At 44.5% G+C, this 26,575-nt stretch overlaps 1 protein-coding gene across 1 annotated transcript in view; it reads right to left on the reverse strand.

The window, feature by feature from the left end:
* Nucleotides 1-26,575, reverse strand: part of Nmdar2 (NMDA receptor 2) — a 408,938-nt gene that overhangs the window by 28,554 nt on the left and 353,809 nt on the right. Inside the window, exons 13-16 of the mRNA XM_070102705.1 lie at nucleotides 14,247-14,356; nucleotides 11,931-12,043; nucleotides 10,769-10,892; nucleotides 7,146-7,306 (exon numbers count right to left, since the gene is read on the reverse strand). Of these exons, the coding sequence (XP_069958806.1) occupies nucleotides 7,146-7,306; nucleotides 10,769-10,892; nucleotides 11,931-12,043; nucleotides 14,247-14,356 (508 nt within the window). The remainder of the gene's footprint in view (nucleotides 1-7,145; nucleotides 7,307-10,768; nucleotides 10,893-11,930; nucleotides 12,044-14,246; nucleotides 14,357-26,575) is intronic.

Genomic DNA, 26,575 nt, shown 5'->3' on the forward strand with positions numbered 1-26,575 from the left:
TTCACTAAATATTACCCTGCTCACACTCCAACAGATCGTCAGGTCCCAAATATCATTCGTCTCCATTCACTCCTATCGAACACGCTCACGTGCGCTTGCTGGAAGTCCAAGCCCCTCGCCCACAAAACCTCCCTTACCCCTTCCAACCTTTTCAAGGACGACCCCTACCCCGCCTTCCTTCTACAGATTTATACGCTCTCCATGTCATTCTACTTTGATCCATTCTCTCTAAATGACCAAACCACCTCAACAACCCCTCTTCAGCCTTCTGACTAATACTTTTATTAACTCCACGCCTTCTCCTAATTTCCACACTCCAAATTTTCTGCATAATATTTACACCACACATTGCCCTTAGACAGGACATCTATATACTATTCTATATTTCTAATTTATTACCAATATTTTTGAGGGTAAACTATTTTCGAGAGTTTTTTTATTTGGTGTTATAATTCTTCTCCATCGCTTTACTGAATAAACCGAAGCTTTGTACCTAATTTAAATATTTATCACGAAGCAGTAGTGGAGGTTCGATCTACCGACCAGGTAGTGTGAGCCACGTCACTGGTCAGCGTTCACTCGTGTCTTGAACAGCCGTAATGGTGAAAGAAACACAGTTAGATGTGTTTACTGATGAGGTTTCTTGTATGCAGTGTTTCTGTATACCAGCATCCGTCTATACCGTAGTGCCGGTATCCAGTGCACTCATTAACTAAAGTGTTTTGCGTCTGACCCCTGAGTGTCTCTCTTCCTTGCTCCGTCTCTCTCTCTCTCTCTCTGTCTCATCAATCACATAAATGAGCTCCTCAAAGATACATTTACTGGCGCCGCCATCAACACCAGTTGCACTGGCAATTTCCACATCAAAGGCACTCCAGCCAGTGTTGATACTGACGTATAAACACTACTGAAGGTGCGTCCTACTGACCTCACCTCCCCTGCCCAACAACCATTATTATTATTATTATTATTATTATTATTATTATTATTATTATTATCATTTTTATTATTCCCTGAAAGGTACCTTCAAATAGTTGATAATTTAAGAAAGCCTGATGAGACAGGCTTCAAATTCTTCAACTCTGTTGTTACCTTAAGACACGTGTTGTCTATGTTCACAAATCAGTAAAATGGGTACCTGGGTGTTAGTGGACTGGTGTGGTCGCATCCTGGGTGTTAGTGGACTGGTGTGGTCGCATCCTGGGTGTTAGTGGACTGGTGTGGTCGCATCCTGGGTGTTAGTGGACTGGTGTGGTCGCATCCTGGGTGTTAGTGGACTGATGTGGTCGCATCCTGGGTGTTAGTGGACTGATGTGGGTCGCATCCTGGGTGTTAGTGGACTGGTGTGGGTCGCATCCTGGGTGTTAGTGGACTGGTGTGGTCGCATCCTGGGTGTTAGTGGACTGGTGTGGTCGCATCCTGGGTGTTAGTGGACTGGTGTGGTCGCATCCTGGGTGTTAGTGGACTGATGTGGTCGCATCCTGGGTGTTAGTGGACTGGTGTGGTCGCATCCTGGGTGTTAGTGGACTGATGTGGTCGCATCCTGGGTGTAAGTGGACTGGTGTGGGTCGCATCCTGGGTGTTAGTGGACTGGTGTGGTCGCATCCTGGGTGCAAGTGGACTGGTGTGGGTCGCATCCTGGGTGTTAGTGGACTGGTGTGGTCGCATCCTGGGTGTTAGTGGACTGGTGTGGTCGCATCCTGGGTGTAAGTGGACTGGTGTGGGTCGCATCCTGGGTGTTAGTGGACTGGTGTGGTCGCATCCTGGGTGTTAGTGGACTGGTGTGGTCGCATCCTGGGTGTTAGTGGACTGATGTGGTCGCATCCTGGGTGTTAGTGGACTGGTGTGGTCGCATCCTGGGTGTTAGTGGACTGATGTGGTCGCATCCTGGGTGTTAGTGGACTGGTGTGGTCGCATCCTGGGTGTTAGTGGACTGATGTGGTCGCATCCTGGGTGTAAGTGGACTGGTGTGGGTCGCATCCTGGGTGTTAGTGGACTGGTGTGGTCGCATCCTGGGTGTAAGTGGACTGGTGTGGGTCGCATCCTGGGTGTTAGTGGACTGGTGTGGTCGCATCCTGGGTGTTAGTGGACTGGTGTGGTCGCATCCTGGGTGTAAGTGGACTGGTGTGGGTCGCATCCTGGGTGTTAGTGGACTGGTGTGGTCGCATCCTGGGTGTTAGTGGACTGGTGTGGTCGCATCCTGGGTGTAAGTGGACTGGTGTGGGTCGCATCCTGGGTGTTAGTGGACTGGTGTGGTCGCATCCTGGGTGTTAGTGGACTGATGTGGTCGCATCCTGGGTGTTAGTGGACCGGTGTGGGTCGCATCCTGGGTGTTAGTGGACTGGTGTGGTCGCATCCTGGGTGTTAGTGGACTGGTGTGGTCGCATCCTGGGTGTAAGTGGACTGGTGTGGGTCGCATCCTGGGTGTTAGTGGACTGGTGTGGTCGCATCCTGGGTGTTAGTGGACTGATGTGGTCGCATCCTGGGTGTTAGTGGACCGGTGTGGGTCGCATCCTGGGTGTTAGTGGACTGGTGTGGTCGCATCCTGGGTGTTAGTGGACTGGTGTGGTCGCATCCTGGGTGTAAGTGGACTGGTGTGGGTCGCATCCTGGGTGTTAGTGGACTGGTGTGGTCGCATCCTGGGTGTTAGTGGACTGATGTGGTCGCATCCTGGGTGTTAGTGGACCGGTGTGGGTCGCATCCTGGGTGTTAGTGGACTGATGTAGGTCGCATCCTGGGTGTTAGTCGACTGGTGTGGGTCGCATCCTGGGTGTTAGTGGACTGGTGTGAGTCGCATCCTGGGTGTTAGTCGACTGGTGTAGGTCGCATCCTGGGTGTTAGTCGACTTTGTGTGGATCACATCCTGGGTGTTAGTGGACTGGTGTGGGCCGCATCCTGGGTGTTAGTCGACTTTGTGTGGGTCGCATCCTGGGACAAAATTGACTTAATTTGCGGGAAATGCTCAGCATAACAAGCAACTTTCTACATAGTAGTATGTCATTGATGTGAGCTATGGTCTGTATACCTTGTACACGTTGAACTGAAGATTTTATTGTTATTTTTATGAATGAGAGAAGGGAAGTCATGTGACCTGCATGGGCGGGGCTGGCTGGGCCCCTATCATGGGGGAGATGGTAGGAGTGGGGGGGGATGGCTGAGTTGTGTTGAAGGAGGGAGGGAGAAGGGAAGGGTTGGGGACTGACAGGCACAATAATGTGACGGTTAACGTCTGTGTGATTAACACTGATGAGCCCCGACGCTTATTACTTCCTCTCTACCCGTCACCCAACACTTTTCTCGCTGCTGTCAGAGCCAGCTACCGTGACGCCCAACCAGCTGCCGTGACGCCCAACCAGCTGCCGTGACGCCCAACCAGCTGCCGTGACGACCAACCAGCTGCAGTGACGGCCAATAATTACTCTTATTTACAACCACCTGCCGTTAATTTTCTGCTAAGTTTGTCTTGTGAACTAAATGATATTTTGGATTTTTCCTTCGAATCCCGTATATTAAAAATAGTGAGTTCAACAAGAACCACCAACCTCACTAACGAGCACCACCAACCTCACTAACGAGCACCACCAACCTCACTAACGAGCACCACCAACCTCACTAACGAGCACCACCAACCTCACTAACGAGCACCACCAACCTCACTAACGAGCACCACCAACCTCACTAACGAGCACCACCAACCTCACTAACGAGCACCACCAACCTCACTAATGAGCACCATCAATGTCACCACCAACAAGCACCACCAGCGTCACCACCAACAAGCACCACCAGCGTCACCAAGCAGGTCAGGTAATGTGAGCCGCCACCCCATCATCTCCCTCAGTGCTGGAGACAGTGACAAGTGTAGCAGTGTGTAGTTACTAGCCAGCACACACACACACACACACACACACACACACACACACACGCGCGCGCGCGCGCAAGGTGACATGCAAGTCACTACCTCCTAAGATCATTCATGTCAATTGATCCTAAAGATGACGATTAGCTAATTTATTATCATTATTATTAATCTTTTTTCAGCAAATCGGCAGTATCCCACCGAGGTAGGGTGGCCCAAAAAGAAGAAAAAAGTTCCTCTTTTTAACTTTAGTAATATATACAGGAGAAGGGGTTACTAGCCCCTTGTCCCGGCATTTTAGTTGCCTCTTGCGACACGCATGGCTTACGGAGGAAGAATTCTGTTTCACTTCCCCATGGAGATAAGAGGAAATAAACAAGAACAAGAACTAGTAAGAAAATAGAAGAAAATCCAGAGAGTGTGTGTATATATATGCTTGTACATGTATGTGTAGTGTGACCTAAGTGTAAGTAGAAGTAGCAAGACGTACCTGAAATCTTGCATGTTTATGAGACAGACAAAAAGACACCAGCAATCCTACCATCATGTAAAACAATTACAGGCTTCCGTTTTACACTCACGGACTCAACGAACTCGGATCGTCAAGGTAACAGAAAATGCACGAGAGGTTCCCTGCTTATAAAGCTTGATTTCCATCTAGGGTAAAGAGGGAGAAGAAGGAGGAAGAAGAGCTGACTTAAAACCCCCGGCTAGCATGATGGAAAGGCTTCCATTATACGAGGATGCACTAAGCTCCTTCCAAGGCTGACGCTAAACTTTACCGTCTCCTGGCTTGCTGTCCCTGGTCTCCCAATGTTCTCCAGTTCCTCGTCTCATGGCTTGCTCTCCCTGGTCTCCCACTGTTCTCCAGTTCCTCGTCTCATGGCTTGCTGTCCCTGACCTCCCACTGTTCTCCAGTTCCTCGTCTCATGGCTTGCTGTCTCTGGTCTCCCACCATCCTTCAGGTCTCCTGGCTTACTGTCTCTGGTCTCCCACTGTCCTCCATGTCTCCTGGTCTCCCACTGTCCTCCAGGTCTCCTGGTCTCCCACTGTCCTCCAGGTCTCCTGGTCTCCCACTGTCCTCCAGGTCTCCTGGTCTCCCACTGTCCTCCATGTCTCCTGGTCTCCCACTGTCCTCCAGATCTCCTGGTCTCCCACTGTCCTCCAGATCTCCTGGTCTCCCACTGTCCTCCAGATCTCCTGGTCTCCCACTGTCCTCCAGATCTCCTGGTCTCCCACTGTCCTCCAGATCTCCTGGTCTCCCACTGTCCTCCAGATCTCCTGGTCTCCCACTGTCCTCCAGATCTCCTGGTCTCCCACTGTCCTCCAGATCTCCTGGTCTCCCACTGTCCTCCAGATCTCCTGGTCTCCCACTGTCCTCCAGATCTCCTGGTCTCCCACTGTCCTCCAGATCTCCTGGTCTCCCACTGTCCTCCAGATCTCCTGGTCTCCCACTGTCCTCCAGGTCTCCTGGTCTCCCACTGTCCTCCAGGTCTCCTGGTCTCCCACTGTCCTCCAGGTCTCCTGGTCTCCCACTGTCCTCCAGGTCTCCTGGTCTCCCACTGTCCTCCAGATCTCCTGGTCTCCCACTGTCCTCCAGGTCTCCTGGTCTCCCACTGTCCTCCAGATCTCCTGGCTTCACCTTTACTCTGCGTTATACGGATCTCTCATCAACATTCTCGCCTCCTACTGATACCGCCTCCTTGAGGCTGACATTACTTATTTATTTTATTCATGAAAAAGCACTGAAAGCCACTAGGGAGGTCATGCACTAAACTTAAACTCAACGAGGAAATATCCCCGGTAAGCAAACCAAAGAAAGAGTTGGACTCTTAGTTCATAAAGTCGACTCTTAGAATCCACCCGCTGCCCCCTCCCCCCTTCCACCCCGACAAGAAAATGAGATTGACTCAGTTTAGGGGGGAACTTGTGAAATTCGGGGTTCTCTAAATTGTTCCCATTCATTCTATCAGTATCTGGATTCAGCCCAATCTCACACAGACACGTTTACCATTCCACGTTTCCTAATTTTTTGTTTTGCCCCTCGCAAGCCGCCTTGCCAGACGCTGGTTAATGGGTTTCAAAGCCTATCGGCTACACGAGGGTCATTAAGGCTGCCTGTAATCTCCTCACCATCATTCTAAGATATTTTAATCCCTAGAATTGGGATTAACGCAAATTCTCAGTATACATACACTGAGAGACATGCACCTCTCAGTATACATACACTGAGAGACATGCACCTCTCAGTATACATACACTGAGAGACATGCACCTCTCAGTATACATACACTGAGAGACATGCACCTCTCAGTATACATACACTGAGAGACATGCACCTCTCAGTATACACACACTGAGAAATACACCTCTCAGTATACATATACTGACATGCACCTGTCAGTATACATACACTGAGACATACACCTCTCAGCATACATACACTGAGTTACATGCACTTCTCAGTATACATACACTGAGAGACATGCACCTCTCAGTTACATACACTGAGAGACATGCACCTCTAAGTATACACACACTGAGAAATACACCTCTCAGTATACATATACTGAGACATGCACCTGTCAGTATACATACACTGAGACATACACCTCTCAGCATACATACACTGAGTTACATGCACTTCTCAGTATACATACACTGAGAGACATGCACCTCTCAGTTACATACACTGAGAGACGTGCACCTCTCAGTTACATACACTGAGAGACATGCACCTCTCAGTTACATACATTGAGAGACATGCACCTCTCAATATACATAAACTGACAGACATGCACCTCTCAGTTACATACAGTGAGAGACATGCACCTCTCAGCATACATACACTGAGAGACATACACCTCTCAGCATACATACACTGAGAGACGTGCACCTCTCAGTTACATACACTGAGAGACATGCACCTCTCAGTTACATACATTGAGAGACATGCACCTCTCAATATACATAAACTGACAGACATGCACCTCTCAGTTACATACAGTGAGAGACATGCACCTCTCAGCATACATACACTGAGAGACATACACCTCTCAGCATACATACACTGAGAGACATACACCTCTCAGTATACATACACTAACAGACATGCACCTCTCGGTGTATATATTACGCATATACAGTTCCCTCTGCCCCAGTATACACATACACCACTTCACGACCTGATAAAACCTCTACTGAGAGCGAGGCGTCGAACTAGCATACAAAACAAAAACTTAAGTTCCCCCCACCTCCCTTTTTTCCTTCTGGTGACATGACTCACCCCTTCTTGACAGCCTTGATGCCCTCGATGGGACTGGATTGGTTAAACTGCCGCATGTACGCGTGCATCACCGGGAACGACTTCTTCATCAGAACGTCTGTGTTACCGTGCAGTGTCGTGGCGAACTTGAACGCTGGCTTCATTGTTGTCGGGTTCTGTAGCTGTCAGAAAAGGGGAAAATATATATATACTATACATATTTTTTTTTTTTTAGAATTACCCCCCCTTAAAAAAATATCTGGGATGATCGCTTAAAAAATGAAACAAAAAAGATGGTAATATATTTCTGGCAGGTTTATTTTGTTATTGTTGTTGTTGTTAGATACTAAAATGAGTTTATATATATATACATAAATAAAATATTCGCCGGTATTCTCCCGGCCCAGGTCTTTTCTTAAAATAATAATGTAACAATTATAATAATTATATAATAACAATAATAATATAACAACAATAATAATTATATAATAATAATAATATAATAATAACTATTATTATATAATAATTATTATATAATAATATAATAATAATAATGATAAGGCATCGGAGCAGAGCAATACAATGTGGCTTAATAATGCAAGTGTCAACGTGATGATGGAGAAAAGCAGTGAGAGCTGTGTGTGTGCCACAGTGTGTGTGTGCCACAGTGTGTGTGTGCCACAGTGTGTGTGTGCCACAGTGTGTGTGTGCCACAGTGTGTGTGTGCCACAGTGTGTGTGTGCCACAGTGTGTGTGTGCCACAGTGTGTGTGTGCCACAGTGTGTGTGTGCCACAGTGTGTGTGTGCCACAGTGTGTGTGTGCCACAGTGTGTGTGTGCCACAGTGTGTGTGTGCCACAGTGTGTGTGTGCCACAGTGTGTGTGTGCCACAGTGTGTGTGTGCCACAGTGTGTGTGTGCCACAGTGTGTGTGTGCCACAGTGTGTGTGTGCCACAGTGTGTGTGTGCCACAGTGTGTGTGTGCCACAGTGTGTGTGTGCCACAGTGTGTGTGTGCCACAGTGTGTGTGTGCCACAGTGTGTGTGTGCCACAGTGTGTGTGTGCCACAGTGTGTGTGTGCCACAGTGTGTGTGTGCCACAGTGTGTGTGTGCCACAGTGTGTGTGTGCCACAGTGTGTGTGCCACAGTGTGTGTGTGCCACAGTGTGTGTGTGTCACCTGGGATGGGAGTGTCACTACCAGTTTCACATGGGATGGGAGTGTCACTACCAGTGTCACCTGGGATGGGAGTGTCACTACTAGTGTCACCAGTCTCAGGTAGTGATGGGTGCATGATCACACACACACACACAAGGGTGAGGGGTATCTCAGGGTTATAATATTAATTCAGGAGCACCTCTAACACACGTACACATATACGAGTGTGTTGATAGAGAAATATCCTAGTATCAACAGTAAGCCAACACGAGGCTACGGTAGGAAATCGAGGAAGAAGTGAATCCAGGGGTGAAAATATCGAATTTGTCTTTGAAGAATGATTGATAAATGAGGTGATTGCGTATATGGTTCTCTTGGTTAATTGGGTTTTAAAGTAAGGGCTAAGGACTTCCAGGGCAGCCTGCTGGAACAGTGCCGTCTTAGAGCAGTGGTTTGAAGATGTATCTGGTCATTCAGTCTCTCTCAATGATCTTCATGCAGCTGATGAGGTATACTATCAGCAGTGCAGCAGTAATTTTAAGAAGAGAGGCATCCGTCAGATAAGACAAAAACTGAAACCTTTCACATAGTAAATCATCCAGTACAGAAGCTGGAAGAATATAGAGCTTAATATAAGAAGGAACTGTAGGTGACTATATCATCGTAACACTTAACCTCTTGAAGCAGTCTGTGATTGCAGCAGATTCCATCCTGTATTCCCTCCACCAACAGTCAAAATATAAGGATCCTGAAGATGAGAAAATGACTATAATGGAAACAGATGCCAAGTTTATTGTCAGTGAAAAAATCCTTGGAAAGTGGTACACACGGGCATCATACGAGCGATGACACTGGCAGCATTGAATCAAACCTGGACTGCCTTCCACTGATATTACTGATCTTCTTTAAAAGTACATTTACTGGGAAGAATACAGACCTAAAAGTAGCATAAACTGGGCAAGATATAATGCAGACAGTTCGCTCGAAGGGCTCTCCTTGCTCCTCTGCAACCTAGTCCTGGTATTCAGATGTACCATCACATTGCTTCACAATATTTAGTGAACACCCTCCATGAACATGGGTTTTTTTTCTACCTACAGAGAAGTATGAGCGAGGTGCTGCTGTGCTGCTATTACTAGTGAAACTATTACAACTGTATACGTTAAAGAGCAGCAACATATGCAGTAGAGTGCAGGTAACATAGAGTACAATGTAGCAACTACTGATAGAACCGGGACATTCTACAGACTGGGTATTACAGCTGCAATAACACCAGGGTTAAAACTTCATGAAGGTTAATAAATAAAGTCCAGGTGTTAGTTGAGGACATTGCAAAAGTGGGTCAGATCAATATTCAGTATTTTAGGAAGTCAGTAAGTGCTCTTTCTCTTGTCTACGAACCTTCTCGTGACATATTTATTGATGATTTTACAGTTTCCCTGGGTATTCTGTGGCAGTCATCTCTGCTATATCTTTGTCCAGTATGGTCTAGGTTTATTCACATAATACAAACTGGTCACTTTCCAGGAAAGTCTTCCGTTTGCTACTCACCCAAACTATCTTTTCTGTATCTATTCCACCCCCGACTTTGTCTTCGAATAAGTCAGTAACGTAGGATTATTGCAGTTCTAATGTTCAGCCAACCTTTCTACTGGAAGGCACTCAAAATATTCCAGTCTCAACCCCGAAAGCAGTGATGTCAGAAATATTGTGTTGTCTGAGACAGTTGCACATGGAAATGAACTTTTGTGGTAGTATTGGACATCTAATGACTGACTCGGATTTAAAAGGGGTCTTGAGGTGGTTTATGCCGAAAGTACAGCGATCCACATTATGCCTGGGAAGACTTGCTCACGAGGATATATCTTCATCGACGCTGCGCTCACCACTATCCTTTCGGCAGATATCCGTGAGACACCAGTCCTCGCGGTGAATGTGTGGAGGATACTGGAAATGGCATGGTAGCTGGTGATCTGCATGCCGAGAATAAATCACCTCAGCAGCAGACAGATCACCTGGAAAACCAAAGGACTGAGGCAGCAAATTAATGTGAGAGAGCAGTGTCAGCGGCAATATCTCTGCAAGATTTAATCTCAGCTGAAGTGTTAGAGGAGACCTCGGCAGGCTGCTCCAGAAGGAAGCCTGGTTGACATTTAAGATAGCGGTGCTGTGGTTATAATCCATGAAGATGGTACACATTTTCCAACGATAAAGGCGACCACGATAAAGATCTTGATAATCTATCTACGCTGCAGATGATATCACACACACACACACACACACACAAACACACACACACACACACACACACACACACACACACACACACACACACACACACACACACACACACACACACACACACACACATGTGACAATGACTTCAGATAAATGACAGAGACCTCAGATAAGTGACAGAGACCTCAGATAAGTGACAGAGACCTCAGTTAAGTGACAGAGACCTCAGATAAGAGTTGGTGTACACTTACTCGCTTGTCCTCGATGCCTGAGAGGTCATAAAATTCCTCCCGAGTGATCATGAAGGCGGCCAAGTTGGCCGTGTAGATGGCCAGGAAGATGAGTGCGAACATGGCCCACACGTTACCCATGAACCTGGGGAACATGCACAGTTATTAGTTGAAGAACATGGCCCACACGTTACCCATGAACCTGGGGAACATGCACAGTTATTAGTTGAAGAACATGGCCCACACGTTACCCATGAACCTGGGGAACATGCACAGTTATTAGTTGAAGAACATGGCCCACACGTTGCCTATGAACCTAGAAACAAGAACAATTGTTCTTGAAGAACATAGTCTATACTTTCCCTGTAAAATAAAGGACATAATCCAGGTGATCTCCAAGAACTTGTTCAAAAAGTTGTTCTTGAAGAACACCTTCCATCACACTGTTATGGGTACAAAGCTGTAACGGGCACAGCAGAGCTCTTTACAGGTAACGCTTCGCTCAAACTAGAGCTCTCTATAGTTAAAGCTAGACTTAGAGCAGTATCTATGTGATTTACTTAGATCATTACTTAGAGATCGACTTACGGCACTACCTAGAACTCTTATGCAGAGCTCTGGTTTGATAGAGCTTTATCTAGAGCCTTAAAGCTCTGATTATATAAAATTCTTCATAGAGCTCTTGCTTTATAAAGTTAATTTAAAGGCTCTCCTAGAGCTTTAACCAAAGCAATGGCTATATAAAGCTCTATTTAGGGCTCTACTTAGAAACGTGGTGTACAAATGGAGTTTTGCTGTGTACATAGCATGTGTGTGTGTGTGTGTGTGTGTGTGTGTGTGTGTGTGTGTGTGTGTGTGTGTGTGTGTGTGTGTGTGTGTGTGTGTGTGTATGTGTGTGTGTGTGTGTGTGTGTGTGTATATATATGTGTGTGTGTGTGTGTGTGTGTGTGTGTGAGTGTGTGTGTGTGTGTGTGTGTGTGTGTGTGTGTGTGTGTGTGTGTGTGTGTGTGTATGTGTGTGTGTGTGTGTGTGTGTGTGTGTGTGTGTGTGTGTGTGTGTGTGTGTGTGTGTGTGTGTGTGTGTGTGTGTGTGTGTGTGTTATACCATATATGTCGTCAAGGTCTGACCAACCCACGCTTTTGACGCAGAATGCCAGACACCACAGCCTGGTGAACCTACCTACCTGGCGGTGTAGCCTCTGGGACAGTCGACGTTGACGGCCGCCTGGAACAGTATCGCCCACACCATCCACAGTGTGCGAAACAGCGAGAAGCGGTGGCTGTTGGGAGGCTGCATCTGCGAGCAGCAAGATGAGTACACATTCACACACACATACACACGTTACGTCACCGTACACCGTGTGTTGTACACCGTGTGTTGTACACCGTGTGTTGTACACGGTGTGGTGGAGGCTTGCTCCACCACACCTTGTACACAACTGTTATACTTTCCATATAAGCGATTATTCCCCCTCACGCCTCCACGTATCAACCCCCCCCTTTTCAAAACTCAATTCTCTTACATAATATGAGGTATTTAAATCCCCAAGCGAGATGGATTTATGCCACTAATCCATTTAAAATCCGACTTCTGGTACCAAAAAAATGGATGATATTACAATCAATAATCTATAAATCCAACCTATTAATTTATTCAAAATTTGATTTATATTAGAAAAATACGGTATTAAATCCATTAATCCAACCAATAAATCCAATTCAAATTCTGAGGCTATTAAATCCATAAATCCAACCCACTAATCCATTCAGAATCAGATTTCTATTAAAAATGACTGGTATTAAATTTGAGTGAAAGTGTGAGTGAAAGCCTGTGCTAAAGTGTGAGTGAAAGCCTGTGCTAAAGTATGAGTGAAAGCCTGTGCTAAAGTGTGAGTGAAAGCCTGTGCTAAAGTGTGAGTGAAAGCCTGTGCTAAAGTGTGAGTGAAAGCCTGTGTTAAAGTATGAGTGAAAGCCTGTGCTAAAGTGTGAGTGAAAGCCTGTGCTAAAGTGTGAGTGAAAGCCTGTGCTAAAGTGTGAGTGAAAGCCTGTGCTAAAGTGTGAGTAAAAGGCTGAGTGAAACATGTGAGTTAAAAGGTGAGTGGAAAAAAACAATATTATTGCTCATAAAATCATTCACAAGAGTGGAAAAAATCCTGAGTGTAACTGCTTGAAAAGACGAGTGAAAGTGAGTGAAGAGGAGGTGACTGAGCAAAAGAACATGACCAGTGGGAAGGTGATGAGAGTGAGGGAGACTCACCTTCACTCTGCATCCTGAACGACTGGAAGTAAGATAAAGTTCAACACAGGAGATGAAGAAAGTTGCTGAACATGGTATCGCTGAATAAGTTCTCTCTGTCTGTGTCTCCCGGACAGAGGCACCACTGACCGCTGGCACTGAAGGAGTTGCTTGAATGGGGAGAAATCAATAACGACCTCGTCGTCGAAAAGACTGATTCGTGTCGGAATTGTTTCCAGATGAATCTTGTTAATAACGGGGACCATTCATAAGTGGCATACCGCAGGGATCAGTGTCGCCCCCCATTGTTCTTCGTAATTTACACGAAGAAACTTAAGTTAATAAATATCGACATAGACTAGATGACGTTACAGAGGTCGACAAGAAAATTCTGGTATTAAGCTTTTAGACCATTAGGTAAGTTGATGTTTTGGTTGGAAAAGTGACACGCACCTCACTTATAAACTAAATATTACTGAAAATATTTAAACCACACACAAACAGAGTTCTGGATTGCAGAAATATGATTCCTCGATTTATATCAAGAAGGAAATGACATTAAAACCCCACGGTTATACTACAGCTTCGTACAGTACAGGGCTGTAAGGCCTCATTCAGATTATGCAACATAGCTCTGGTCTCCATATACAGAATGGGCACAACAACACAGGAAAGCATGGGAAGATGACAGAATTACATCCCTGTATCAGGAACCCTTCGTCTCAAGACGTATTACAGATACTGATCCAACACTTTCTTCAATTATCGTAGAGTTAAGAGGGAGGTGACTGAACCGCACAGACAGGAGACAGACATAAATAAAGGGAATACAAATGAGGTGTTTAAAATATCGAATGAAAATACAACTGGCAACAATGAATTAAAAACGGGTAAGTGAAAGTCAGCAATAACGATGTAGATGGATAATGAAGAAACTATCAATTTGCTTTACTACAGCTAATACTAAAGAAAATTTAATTAAGTTGACAGGTTATATGATTGAGAATTGTAGTGTGATGAAGCTGCGTATCATGGGCCAGTAGGCCTACACCAGTCTTGAGTGTAAATATCATAGGTTTACTGGCTTATCATGGGCCAGTAGGCCGACAGCAATCTTGAGTGTGAGTTGACCTGCCTATCATAGACCAGTAGGCCTACAGCAGTCTTGAGTGTGAATATCATAGGCCTACTGGCCTATCATGAGTCAGTAGGCCTACAAGAATGCTCCCGGTGTTAGACTGTAAGGACAGTGGGGGTGTCTCACCTTCATATTGAAGCCAGATGGACTAAGCCACTCAAAGAGGAAGATAGAGACAGCAGCCACCTGTATGGCCACCAGCGCCACTAACATCCACGATGCTGTGTCGAACGGTTCTGTACAAGTAGAAACAAGAATAAATTAAACTCTAAGATGATGGCAGCGATTATAATGTTACTGAGGTCGAATGTATTATGAACACAGGTCAGTGTCACACACCCATACACAGAAAATATAATGAATTCTGACTAGTTAATTGGGGTTTTAAAGCCTTGTTGACACTTGATTATCATCAAGGCTCAACCTCAACACTTCAGATCAGTCGAGAAAAGTCTATAATCGTTCAAAAGAACAAATTAAAGTAAATAAGATTGAATGCACTGAGGAACTTTGCAGTTTAGTTGAGTTAAGATTTATTCGGGAGGAAGACAAAATGTTTCATGAGGAGGATCTTAGCACCGTGACGCCGCTGTAAGTGTACTAAGTACAAGGAAATACATGTACACTATACTTTGAGTTGTATTTTATTGTCTCTAAGTGGGTTCATCACTGCTCTTAACCGGTGTTCCACTGCAGGTTAATTTTTACTTAATTAGTAATAATTCCTCAATAACATCATCTAATTTTCTGCCGAAGGGGACCCCAGAAGGAGGTCGAAATATACAGACCAATTAATTTTCCGAGTTTCTGTCTCCATGTGAATTATTAATGAAAATAAGATACCTGTTATATCAAACAAGCTTCCTAAATTCGCTTGTAACATATAAATAAACTGTAGACATATATCCAGATGTACACCTGTTAACCCTTTTGGGCCCTAGTTCCTAGGCCTTTTGTGTATCCATATGCTCTTGTGCTACCCTCCATAGGATGGATGTGAGGTGCACAATAAACTAGCCACTACCATCCACAGGATGGTTATGAGGTACACAATAAACTAGCCACTACCATCCACAGGATGGTTATGAGGTACACAATAAACTAGCCACTACCATCCACAGTATGGTTATGAGGTACACAATAAACTAGCCACTACCATCCACAGGATGGTTATGAGGTACACAATAAACTAGCCACTACCATCCACAGGATGGTTATGAGGTACACAATAAACTAGCCACTACCATCCACAGGATGGTTATGAGGTACACAATAAACTAGCCACTACCATCCACAGGATGGTTATGAGGTGCACAATAAACTAGCCACTACCATCCACAGGATGGTTATGAGGTGCACAATAAACTAGCCACTACCATCCACAGGATGGTTATGAGGTACACAATAAACTAGCCACTACCATCCACAGGATGGTTATGAGGTACACAATAAACTAGCCACTACCATCCACAGGATGGTTATGAGGTACACAATAAACTAGCCACTACCATCCACAGTATGGTTATGAGGTACACAATAAACTAGCCACTACCATCCACAGTATGGTTATGAGGTACACAATAAACTAGCCGCTACCATCCACAGTATGGTTATGAGGTACACAATAAACTAGCCACTACCATCCACAGGATGGTTATGAGGTACACAATAAACTAGCCACTACCATCCACAGTATGGTTATGAGGTACACAATAAACTAGCCGCTACCATCCACAGGATGGATGTGAGGTACACAATAAACTAGCCACTACCATCCACAGGATGGATGTGAGGTACACAATAAACTAGCCACTACCATCCACAGGATGGTTATGAGGTACACAATAAACTAGCCACTACAATCCACAGGATGGATGTGAGGTACACAATAAACTAGCCACTACCATCCACAGGATGGATATGAGGTACACAATAAACTAGCCACTACCATCCACAGGATGGATATGAGGTACACAATAAACTAGCCACTACCATCCACAGGATGGATATGAGGTACACAATAAACTAGCCACTACCATCCACAGGATGGATATGAGGTACACAATAAACTAGCCACTACCATCCACAGGATGGATATGAGGTACACAATAAACTAGCCACTACCATCCACAGGATGGATATGAGGTACACAATAAACTAGCCACTACCATCCACAGGATGGATGTGAGGTACACAATAAACTAGCCACTACCATCCACAGGATGGATGTGAGGTACACAATAAACTAGCCACTACCATCCACAGGATGGATATGAGGTACACAATAAACTAGCCACTACCATCCACAGGATGGTTATGAGGTACACAATAAACTAGCCACTACCATCCACAGGATGGATATGAGGTACACAATAAACTAGCCACTACCATCCACAGGATGGTTATGAGGTACACAATAAACTAGCCACTACCATCCACAGGATGGATATGAGGTACACAATAAACTAGCCACTACCATCCACAGGATGGTTATGAGGTACACAATAAACTAGCCACTACCATCCACAGGATGGTTATGAGGTACACAATAAACTAGCCACTACCATCCACAGGATGGATATGAGGTACACAATAAACTAGCCACTACCATCCACAGGATGGTTATGAGGTACACAATAAACTAGCCACTACCATCCACAGGATGGATGTGAGGTACACAATAAACTAGCCACTACCATCCACAGGATGGTTATGAGGTACACAATAAACTAGCCACTACCATCCACAGGATGGTTATGAGGTGCACAATAAACTAGCCACTACCATCCACAGGATTTTTATGAGGTACACAATAAACTAGCCACTACCATCCACAGGATGGATATGAGGTACACAATAAACTAGCCACTACCATCCACAGGATGGTTATGAGGTACACAATAAACTAGCCACTACCATCCACAGGATGGATATGAGGTACACAATAAACTAGCCACTACCATCCACAGGATGGATGTGAGGTACACAATAAACTAGCCACTACCATCCACAGGATGGTTATGAGGTACACAATAAACTAGCCACTACCATCCACAGGATGGATGTGAGGTACACAATAAACTAGCCACTACCATCCACAGGATGGATATGAGGTACACAATAAACTAGCCACTACCATCCACAGGATGGATATGAGGTACACAATAAACTAGCCACTACCATCCACAGGATGGATATGAGGTACACAATAAACTAGCCACTACCATCCACAGGATGGATGTGAGGTACACAATAAACTAGCCACTACCATCCACAGGATGGATGTGAGGTACACAATAAACTAGCCACTACCATCCACAGGATGGATATGAGGTACACAATAAACTAGCCACTACCATCCACAGGATGGATGTGAGGTACACAATAAACTAGCCACTACCATCCACAGGATGGTTATGAGGTACACAATAAACTAGCCACTACCATCCACAGGATGGATATGAGGTACACAATAAACTAGCCACTACCATCCACAGGATGGATGTGAGGTACACAATAAACTAGCCACTACCATCCACAGGATGGATGTGAGGTACACAATAAACTAGCCACTACCATCCACAGGATGGATATGAGGTACACAATAAACTAGCCACTACCATCCACAGGATGGTTATGAGGTACACAATAAACTAGCCACTACCATCCACAGGATGGATATGAGGTACACAATAAACTAGCCACTACCATCCACAGGATGGTTATGAGGTACACAATAAACTAGCCACTACCATCCACAGGATGGATATGAGGTACACAATAAACTAGCCACTACCATCCACAGGATGGTTATGAGGTACACAATAAACTAGCCACTACCATCCACAGGATGGTTATGAGGTACACAATAAACTAGCCACTACCATCCACAGGATGGATATGAGGTACACAATAAACTAGCCACTACCATCCACAGGATGGTTATGAGGTACACAATAAACTAGCCACTACCATCCACAGGATGGATGTGAGGTACACAATAAACTAGCCACTACCATCCACAGGATGGTTATGAGGTACACAATAAACTAGCCACTACCATCCACAGGATGGTTATGAGGTGCACAATAAACTAGCCACTACCATCCACAGGATTTTTATGAGGTACACAATAAACTAGCCACTACCATCCACAGGATGGATATGAGGTACACAATAAACTAGCCACTACCATCCACAGGATGGTTATGAGGTACACAATAAACTAGCCACTACCATCCACAGGATGGATATGAGGTACACAATAAACTAGCCACTACCATCCACAGGATGGATATGAGGTACACAATAAACTAACCACTACCATCCACAGGATGGATGTGAGGTACACAATAAACTAGCCACTACCATCCACAGGATGGATATGAGGTACACAATAAACTAGCCACTACCATCCACAGGATGGATGTGAGGTACACAATAAACTAGCCACTACCATCCACAGGATGGATGTGAGGTACACAATAAACTAGCCACTACCATCCACAGGATGGTTATGAGGTACACAATAAACTAGCCACTACCATCCACAGGATGGATGTGAGGTACACAATAAACTAGCCACTACCATCCACAGGATGGTTATGAGGTACACAATAAACTAGCCACTACCATCCACAGGATGGATATGAGGTACACAATAAACTAGCCACTACCATCCACAGGATGGATGTGAGGTACACAATAAACTAGCCACTACCATCCACAGGATGGATGTGAGGTACACAATAAACTAGCCACTACCATCCACAGGATGGATATGAGGTACACAATAAACTAGCCACTACCATCCACAGGATGGTTATGAGGTACACAATAAACTAGCCACTACCATCCACAGGATGGATATGAGGTACACAATAAACTAGCCACTACCATCCACAGGATGGTTATGAGGTACACAATAAACTAGCCACTACCATCCACAGGATGGTTATGAGGTACACAATAAACTAGCCACTACCATCCACAGGATGGATGTGAGGTACACAATAAACTAGCCACTACCATCCACAAGATGGATATGAGGTACACAATAAACTAGCCACTACCATCCACAGGATGGATATGAGGTACACAATAAACTAGCCACTACCATCCACAGGATGGATATGAGGTACACAATAAACTAGCCACTACCATCCACAGGATGGATGTGAGGTACACAATAAACTAGCCACTACCATCCACAGGATGGATGTGAGGTACACAATAAACTAGCCACTACCATCCACAGGATGGTTATGAGGTACACAATAAACTAGCCACTACCATCCACAGGATGGATGTGAGGTACACAATAAACTAGCCACTACCATCCACAGGATGGTTATGAGGTACACAATAAACTAGCCACTACCATCCACAGGATGGATATGAGGTACACAATAAACTAGCCACTACCATCCACAGGATGGATGTGAGGTACACAATAAACTAGCCACTACCATCCACAGGATGGATGTGAGGTACACAATAAACTAGCCACTACCATCCACAGGATGGATATGAGGTACACAATAAACTAGCCACTACCATCCACAGGATGGTTATGAGGTACACAATAAACTAGCCACTACCATCCACAGGATGGATATGAGGTACACAATAAACTAGCCACTACCATCCACAGGATGGTTATGAGGTACACAATAAACTAGCCACTACCATCCACAGGATGGTTATGAGGTACACAATAAACTAGCCACTACCATCCACAGGATGGATATGAGGTACACAATAAACTAGCCACTACCATCCACAGGATGGTTATGAGGTACACAATAAACTAGCCACTACCATCCACAGGATGGATGTGAGGTACACAATAAACTAGCCACTACCATCCACAGGATGGTTATGAGGTACACAATAAACTAGCCACTACCATCCACAGGATGGTTATGAGGTGCACAATAAACTAGCCACTACCATCCACAGGATTTTTATGAGGTACACAATAAACTAGCCACTACCATCCACAGGATGGATATGAGGTACACAATAAACTAGCCACTACCATCCACAGGATGGTTATGAGGTACACAATAAACTAGCCACTACCATCCACAGGATGGATATGAGGTACACAATAAACTAGCCACTACCATCCACAGGATGGATGTGAGGTACACAATAAACTAGCCACTACCATCCACAGGATGGATGTGAGGTACACAATAAACTAGCCACTACCATCCACAGGATGGATATGAGGTACACAATAAACTAGCCACTACCATCCACAGGATGGTTATGAGGTACACAATAAACTAGCCACTACCATCCACAGGATGGTTATGAGGTACACAATAAACTAGCCACTACCATCCACAGGATGGATATGAGGTACACAATAAACTAGCCACTACCATCCACAGGATGGTTATGAGGTACACAATAAACTAGCCACTACCATCCACAGGATGGATGTGAGGTACACAATAAACTAGCCACTACCATCCACAGGATGGTTATGAGGTACACAATAAACTAGCCACTACCATCCACAGGATGGTTATGAGGTGCACAATAAACTAGCCACTACCATCCACAGGATTTTTATGAGGTACACAATAAACTAGCCACTACCATCCACAGGATGGTTATGAGGTACACAATAAACTAGCCACTACCATCCACAGGATGGATATGAGGTACACAATAAACTAGCCACTACCATCCACAGGATGGTTATGAGGTACACAATAAACTAGCCACTACCATCCACAGGATGGTTATGAGGTGCACAATAAACTAGCCACTACCATCCACAGGATGGTTATGAGGTACACAATAAACTAGCCACTACCATCCACAGGATGGATATGAGGTACACAATAAACTAGCCACTACCATCCACAGGATGGATGTGAGGTGCACAATAAGCTAGCCACTACCATCCACAGGATGGTTATGAGGTACACAATAAACTAGCCACTACCATCCACAGGATGGTTATGAGGTACACAATAAACTAGCCACTACCATCCACAGGATGGTTATGAGGTACACAATAAACTAGCCACTACCATCCACAGGATGGTTATGAGGTACACAATAAACTAGCCACTACCATCCACAGGATGGTTATGAGGTACACAATAAACTAGCCACTACCATCCACAGGATGGTTATGAGGTACACAATAAACTAGCCACTACCATCCACAGGATGGTTATGAGGTACACAATAAACTAGCCACTACCATCCACAGGATGGTTATGAGGTACACAATAAACTAGCCACTACCATCCACAGGATGGATGTGAGGTACACAATAAACTAGCCACTACCATCCACAGGATGGTTATGAGGTACACAATAAACTAGCCACTACCATCCACAGGATGGTTATGAGGTACACAATAAACTAGCCACTACCATCCACAGGATGGTTATGAGGTACACAATAAACTAGCCACTACCATCCACAGGATGGTTATGAGGTACACAATAAACTAGCCACTACCATCCACAGGATGGATGTGAGGTACACAATAAACTAGCCACTACCATCCACAGGATGGTTATGAGGTACACAATAAACTAGCCACTACCATCCACAGGATGGTTATGAGGTACACAATAAACTAGCCACTACCATCCACAGGATGGTTATGAGGTACACAATAAACTAGCCACTACCATCCACAGGATGGTTATGAGGTGCACAATAAACTAGCCACTACCATCCACAGGATGGTTATGAGGTGCACAATAAACTAGCCACTTCGGTGGCAGAATCTACAATACAATCCGTGGGTTCCTATTAAGCACCAACAAGTGTATATTACACATTCTTTAGCTATTCACTCATTATTGACTCACGAAACTGTAATGACACGATTGCGTTAGTCAGTGGCTAACGCGTCGGTCTGGAGTTTTATGACTGACCGCGGGTTCTATCCCCACTGCTTTTACATCCTCTCACATTTATTTTATCTTCTTTCATTTTTCACCATGATCTAATACATTCATTAATTTAATTTATTTATATAAATAAATTTACTTAACAATACCAGAAGATGGCGTCAATTAAAGACGAAATTCTCGCTCATTATCATTAAATTTACTCCTTTGCATCTTAGAATTTATAGATATAAATTTAAAAAATAATATATATATATATATATATATATATATATATATATATATATATATATATATATATATATATATATATATATATATATATATATACATATATATACATATATACATATATGGGTGTGAAGCGTGGGTGATGAATGTTGCAGCGAGGAGAAGGCTGGAGGCAGTGGAGATGTCATGTCTGAGGGCAATGTGTGGTGTGAATATAATGCAGAGAATTCGTAGTTTGGAAGTTAGGAGGAGGTGCGGGATTACCAAAACTGTTGTCCAGAGGGCTGAGGAAGGGTTGTTGAGGTGGTTCGGACATGTAGAGAGAATGGAGCGAAACAGAATGACTTCAAGAGTGTATCAGTCTGTAGTGGAAGGAAGGCGGGGTAGGGGTCGGCCTAGGAAGGGTTGGAGGGAGGGGGTAAAGGAGGTTTTGTGTGCGAGGGGCTTGGACTTCCAGCAGGCATGCGTGAGCGTGTTTGATAGGAGTGAATGGAGACAAATGGTTTTTAATACTTGACGTGCTGTTGGAGTGTGAGCAAAGTAACATTTATGAAGGGATTCAGGGAAACCGGCAGGCCGGACTTGAGTCCTGGAGATGGGAAGTACAGTGCCTGCACTCTGAAGGAGGGGTGTTAATGTTGCAGTTTAAAAACTGTAGTGTAAAGCACCCTTCTGGCAAGACAGTGATGGAGTGAATGATGGTGAAAGTTTTTCTTTTTCGGGCCACCCTGCCTTGGTGGGAATCGGCCAGTGTGATAATATAATAATAAATATATATATATATATATATATATATATATATTGATGTTCGTGGCTACAGTTTCGTAGAAAAAACAAGTGCAAGTGTCTGGGACACTGGAGGGGACATCCTTTGTCAAACTTATTAATTATTAAGTTATTATTGTTGATTGCATTTCGGATAATCTAATTAGTAAGTTGTATTGTGGAGGAGCCTGGCACTTAACTAGCGCTCTCTCTCTCTCTCTCTCTCTCTCTCTCTCTCTCTCCCTCTGTCCCTCTCCTCCCCTCTCTCTCTTGTCGATAGACACTTGACTTGTGTGTGTGTGTGTGTGTGTGTGTGTGTGTGTGTGTGTGTGTGTGTGTGTGTGTGTGTGTGTGTGTGTGTGTGTGTGTGTGTGTGTGTGTATGTGTGTGTGTGTGTGTGTGTGTTGACCTCCCTTGCTTGTACCTGCCTCTGCCAGTGTGGGAACGTAGAGAGGGGGCGCTTAGCCCCCTTGCTGCTAGCCCCCTATTGGAGATTTCTCTCCACGTAAGGTAAGTCAGAAGACACACAGGTCACCGACACGACGCATCCCTACGTCACTGTCTTTACTTACTCATTATTCCTATCAGTGGACAATGGCAGAGCCTTCCTGTTTTTTAATCCTAACCTCACCTATAATAATACATAGGTTAAACAGCTTCATAAGAACATAAGAATGGAGGAACACTGCAGAAGGCCTACTGCTCATAATTTACGTAAATCAACATCGCTTCAGACACACCCAAAAAAAACTCCCGTTGTATATTTTTCCCATATATATGTAAATTCTCACAATTTCTATGATTTATATCCAACAATTCCACACAAATAAACAAAAAAAATTTTTTTTTTGTTCGAATGAGTATGTAAATTTTTTCAAGGATATCTGATACGTAAAAATATACGAGCATAATATATATATATATATATATATATATATATATATATATATATATATATATATATATATATATATATATATATATATATATATATATATATATATATATATATATATATATATATATATATTAATGTGTAGATCCAAAATTAAAATCGACATAATTCAGTATTTTTTTAATAGTGATGGGGAAGAGGCAAAAAAATTTTGACTGGCAATTCAGAATTTTGGCTTCAGGTGAGTGTCGAAAATTGTGGGGTGACCTGGTGTGTTGTGACCTGGTGTGTTGTGACCTGGTGTGTTGTGACCTGGTGTGTTGTGACCTGGTGTGTTGTGACCTGTAGTGACCTGGTGTGTTGTGACCTGGTGTGTTGTGACCTGGTGTGTTGTGACCTGGTGTGTTGTGACCTGGTGTGTTGTGACCTGGTGTGTTGTGACCTGGTGTGTTGTGACCTGGTGTGTTGTGACCTGGTGTGTTGTGACCTGGTGTGTTGTGACCTGGTGTGTTGTGACCTGATGTGTTGTGACCTGGTGTGTTGTGACCTGTAATGACCTGGTGTGTTGTGACCTGGTGTGTTGTGACCTGGTTTGTTGTGACCTGATGTGTTGTGACCTGGTGTGTTGTGACCTGTAGTGACCTGGTGTGTTGTGACCCGGTGTGTTGTGACCTGGTGTGTTGTGACCTTGTGTGAAGGTGGCCTTGTGTGCTGGTAACCTGGTGTGTTGGTGACCCGGTGTGTTGTGACCTGGTGTGTTGGTGACTTTGTGTGTTGGTGACCTGGTGTGTTGTGACCTGGTGTGTTGTGACCTGGTGTGTTGTGACCTGGTGTGTTGTGACCTGATGTGTTGTGACCTGGTGTGTTGTGACCTGGTGTGATGGTGACCTTGTGTGAAGGTGACCTTGTGTTGATGACCTGGTGTGTTGGTGACCTGGTGTGCTGGTGACTTGGTGTGTTGGTGACCTGGTGTTATGGTGTCCTTGTATGTTGGTGACCTGGTGAGATGGTGACCTGGTGTGTTGGTGACCTGGTGTGTTGTGACCTGGTGTGTTGGTGACCTAGTGTTATGGTGTCCTTGTATGTTGGTGATCTGGTGAGATGGTGACCTGGTGTGTTGGTGACCTGGTGTGTTGGTGACCTGGTGTGTTGGTGACCTGGTGTGTTGGTGGCCTGGTGTGCTGGTGACCTTGTGTGTTGATGACCCCGTGTGGTGCTGACACCGCCTGGTGTTGACCCCGTGTGGTGCTGACACCGTCTGGTAGTGACCCCGCGTGGTGCTGACATCGTCTGGTGGTGACCCCGCGTGGTAGTGTATGTCACATCTCTCTTTTTCCCAATATGTGTTCACCAAACACACAGACAACCTCTTCTTGCATTCCTCTCGTAGTTGCCTATTTAATATCCCATTTCCTATTTAACTTGACGGGGGAATTAGCGGGGAGGAGCTGTTAATATTGATACTACCAATTAACTTCACACAGGCTAACCTGAGTGAACTCTGTTGTCGGTGCGTCAGTCCTTGGTCTTGTATCTCTGGTCAAGACTTCGTCCTTGGAAGTATTTTTCTTGTCGCAAACCTATCACCTTTCATATTTTGCTTCTCCAGTGAGGTAAATCCTTCTTCTAGCTCGGCAGAGTTGTGGCTTTTCTTTGTAAGCTTATCAAATTTCATTTTCTGTCTTGGTAAGAGAGGGTTCCACACTGGAGGTGGAACCTCTACAGTGCGCCTCAACAGTTTTTGGGTAATTGTTATTCCAGGGTTTTCATTTCTTTAATTAACGTAAGTTTTCCATCACTTTGCCCCTCCTAAGATTTTACTGTTCTCAGCCTCATGTTCCCATCTACCAGTCTCATCTTGTTTGGGTTAAATCCCTGTAACTATTTATCCGATATTCCTGAAGTTTATCCACGTTTCCTAGCCGTCTCCTTCAATTATCTTTACTTGGCATTCTCTCATTATTCTGGGCATCGTCCACAAAAAAAGTCTTGTAGGAGCTAAATACTGTAACCAGGAAATTTATACACATCAGGAAGAGCATAGGACCCAAGATTGATCCTTGTGGAGCCTCAGAAGTCACAGTCTCCCATCCTGATACTTCATCTCGTTCTGTTGTACATGACTGGTATACAACTACGGTGCTCTTTAAGTTATGTCCTAGAATTTGTACTGATAAAGTCACTGGCTGGCGAAACGTCTACAGTTAAAGATACCCAGATGTCGCACATGTGTCTAATTTTCACCTCTTTCTGTTCTATAGTTTTTAAGTATTCCCTCGTGAATAACTCTCCTCTTACCGCAGTTTCTCCAAGGTTGTCCGTCTAACTTGCACAGCAGTTTCCTACGCTCAAAGATATAAAACAATCTAACAATACACAGACGATCCATCCCTCCTTCCCTCTATGATATATTTTTAAGAAGTGTGTAATACATCATTTATCTTAAGGTGTACTGGTGTTCCGTGAGAAGTGATGCTATTGTTGAATGTTAGACAAGTACCTCTCTTATGTTAGTGTTGAGCAGTATATTGTGACTCTGTGTGTGTGTGTGTGTGTGTGTGTGTGTGTGTGTGTGTGTGTGTGTGTGTGTGTGTGTGTGTGTGTGTGTGTGTGTGTGTGTGTGTGTGAGGGTGTACTCACCAGTTAGTGTTCGCGGGGGTTGAGTCCTGGC

This window comes from Cherax quadricarinatus, chromosome 5, assembly GCF_038502225.1.
Source record: "Cherax quadricarinatus isolate ZL_2023a chromosome 5, ASM3850222v1, whole genome shotgun sequence".
Classification (NCBI taxonomy): domain Eukaryota; kingdom Metazoa; phylum Arthropoda; class Malacostraca; order Decapoda; family Parastacidae; genus Cherax; species Cherax quadricarinatus.